Source organism: Penaeus japonicus, unplaced genomic scaffold (genome assembly GCF_977035675.1).
Source record: "Penaeus japonicus unplaced genomic scaffold, GWHDUDI00000001_assembly GWHDUDI00000001, whole genome shotgun sequence".
NCBI lineage: Eukaryota > Metazoa > Arthropoda > Malacostraca > Decapoda > Penaeidae > Penaeus > Penaeus japonicus.
Genome location: NW_028234403.1, coordinates 44639124 through 44641623, shown reverse-complemented (window position 1 = coordinate 44641623; position 2500 = coordinate 44639124). Strand labels below are relative to the sequence as shown.

Below are 2500 nucleotides of genomic sequence, written 5' to 3'. Positions count from 1 at the left end.
CGGGCACGGGGGAGGGGGAGGGGGAGATGAAGTAAGGTAGTTTTCAAATACGTAGAGTATTACTTTAGTGACGGAAATAGAGAGAAAAATATGTCTTTTGATATGATGGTATGATATTAACACTGTGAACGACATTGAAACTGAATCTGAAAACGATTGTACGATGACCTACCTGAAGGAGTCGTACAGAGAGGTTGCATTTTCATCTTCCCATGTCATCTCGACACGCAGAGAGTACGGCGCATCCTTCGTCAGCTGGTGCAAGGTCTCAAGCCCTGGCAGTTGCAAGAAATTTTTACATTTATTATTCTTTAAAGATGGAAGGAATGATGTTCACAAAATGCATTCTGTTCTATGATAGTTAAACTAATTATGATTATGGAAATCTAATATTACCAATCCAATATTCCCCATCGGGATCGCCGAAGCCACTGGCGTAAGTTCTCCAGTTCTGCCTGAAGTCCAGCTGCGAGGGCTGCGCCTGTCGCCTCAACATCACCGTCCAGCCGCCGCCGTCGGTCTCCTGGTCGCACCACACGACCTGCAGACATGACAACAAAACTTTGTATCCCTTTAATTATTCTTCGGTTAGTCTAGTCCCCTTCGGTGATATAATAATAACGCAGTAAGCGATCAAACAATACAAGAGTGTTCAGTACCTGGGGGTCCATAGTCTCACTAGGTTGGATCGTCGTAGGGCCGGACACAGTGTTGCCCCTCCCCAGCGCCTCGAAGCAGTCCCGGGGCGGCTCGTCAATCTGCAGGAGGATACGAGGAGCACTGTTAGCTCGGCCGCTCGGGGAAAGAGCCCTCGGCCCCGTGAGTAAAGGGCTCAGGGATAAAAGGTCATGGAATAGGGTTCGGGGTCATAACAGTATAAGGAGGGTGGTACTGAAAATAGAATTGTATGAATACAGTGGAAAACTTCCTCTTTAAAAATGTTTCACAAGAAAAAGACTTACGAGCAACGAGAGTTATATTCCATTCAGAGATAACAAAGCAATTTACCTCCGTTGTCGTAATGATCTCTTCTGTCGTCATGACTGTCGGAGGAGCGGGTGAGGTGGAGAGAGGCTTCACCATGGGCTGCTGTACACTCGGCGCCGTGTTGGGATTGCTGAGCGCTTTGCTGATGTTGCTCAGCTGGGTCTGGATCAGCGCCATCTGGTTACGGGTGAGGAAGAACACCTTCTTCAGCATGTTGGTGCTCTCGTCGGCCTTCACCGAGAACTCCTCCTGGAGCTGATCCGCCAGGCCGTGCGTCGCATTCTGCACTTGCATGCTCAGCTGGTCGAGGGAAGCGCGGAACTCTTCGCGCAGTTTGCTAACTTCCTCGTTCATGGCTTTCGTGAGGTCGGCTCCCAGACGTCGCAGCTCGGCCATGGCGAGGTTATGGCGGATGTTGGCGGTGGCGGTGTGCGCGGCGCTCACCTTGCCCAGACTCGAACTCTCTTCGTCGTCCTCGTTGGGCGCGTCTCGCTGCATCCTGTCCAGCTTGGTGTCCATGTGGCTCTTCAGCGAGTCGAACTGCTGCCGTATATCGGTCCTGATGGAGGAGAGCTCCCCGCGCAGGTTGTTGGTCAGGACGGGCACTTGCCTCTCAAACTCCGTGGCGATAATGTTGCCGATCGTTTCCGTCGCGTCCGGGAATTGCGGAACCGCCACGATTTCATACGCCTGTTCCGACATGGGCGGGATGGGCGGGTTCCATTCCTGGGCGAAGGCGGCATGAAGCAGCAAGAGCGTCAGCAACGCCATGTTGAGGGTCGGGACGGCGGGCCAGGACTGAGGAGCGCAGGACGGGCACCGCCTCCCGCTTGCTCCGCCCGCCGTGTGTACTCGCGTCCTTGTCGGCTGTCCTGATAATCGCTGTCCTCGTTTTTGTCAAGTTGGTGACACATAAACGTCATATTTAATTATGACAAAACAATACATTTTGCTACCATAACAAATCATGCCATGCTTGAACAAGCAAAATAATGCGTTGAAAGTAAAAGGAAATTCCCTGATATTGTGACAATGGCTAGTCATCTTGTAAGGTGATGCAATGTCAGTCGTACGCGAAAGGCAGAGAAGGATAGGCAATCATCACAGCTTAAATCTCTTGTTAGAATATGATGAATTTACAACAAAGCTCTCCGATTACCTGAGGCCACTAACCGAATCTTATGTAGCATTTATTATGTGGAAAAAGTATAAGGCACATCCGGGCTACTAAGTACATCCTGGCCGCATCTGCCTCTCCCCTCTGTGTCATTATCTCATACCCTCTTCACCCCTCACCTTAAAACACAGGCATTCTTTACTCTGCTTACATTATGTCTTCCTTTGTTGTCCTCTCATTTCCTTCATTATCTCAACCTTGTCGCCTTCTTTGCATGAGTGTTTTTTTCAAGTCTCCTTAAATGTATGTCCATCCCGCTGCACTTCTTGCTTCGACATTATATTCAAATTAAGTTAACTCCAAAACCACTTTTCCCCGCACACCTGCCAGTTCTTT

At 49.8% G+C, this 2500-nt stretch overlaps 1 protein-coding gene across 1 annotated transcript in view; it reads right to left on the bottom strand.

Moving 5' to 3' along the window:
* LOC122246323 (uncharacterized) overlaps positions 1-1935 on the bottom strand; it is a 3589-nt gene extending 1654 nt beyond the window's left edge. The window contains 6 exon segments of the mRNA XM_043004840.2: positions 173-275; positions 397-541; positions 660-758; positions 1009-1796; positions 1799-1890; positions 1892-1935. Coding sequence (XP_042860774.2) covers positions 173-275; positions 397-541; positions 660-758; positions 1009-1796; positions 1799-1890; positions 1892-1935 — 1271 coding nt within the window.
* Between the last annotated feature and the right edge of the window lie 565 nt (positions 1936-2500).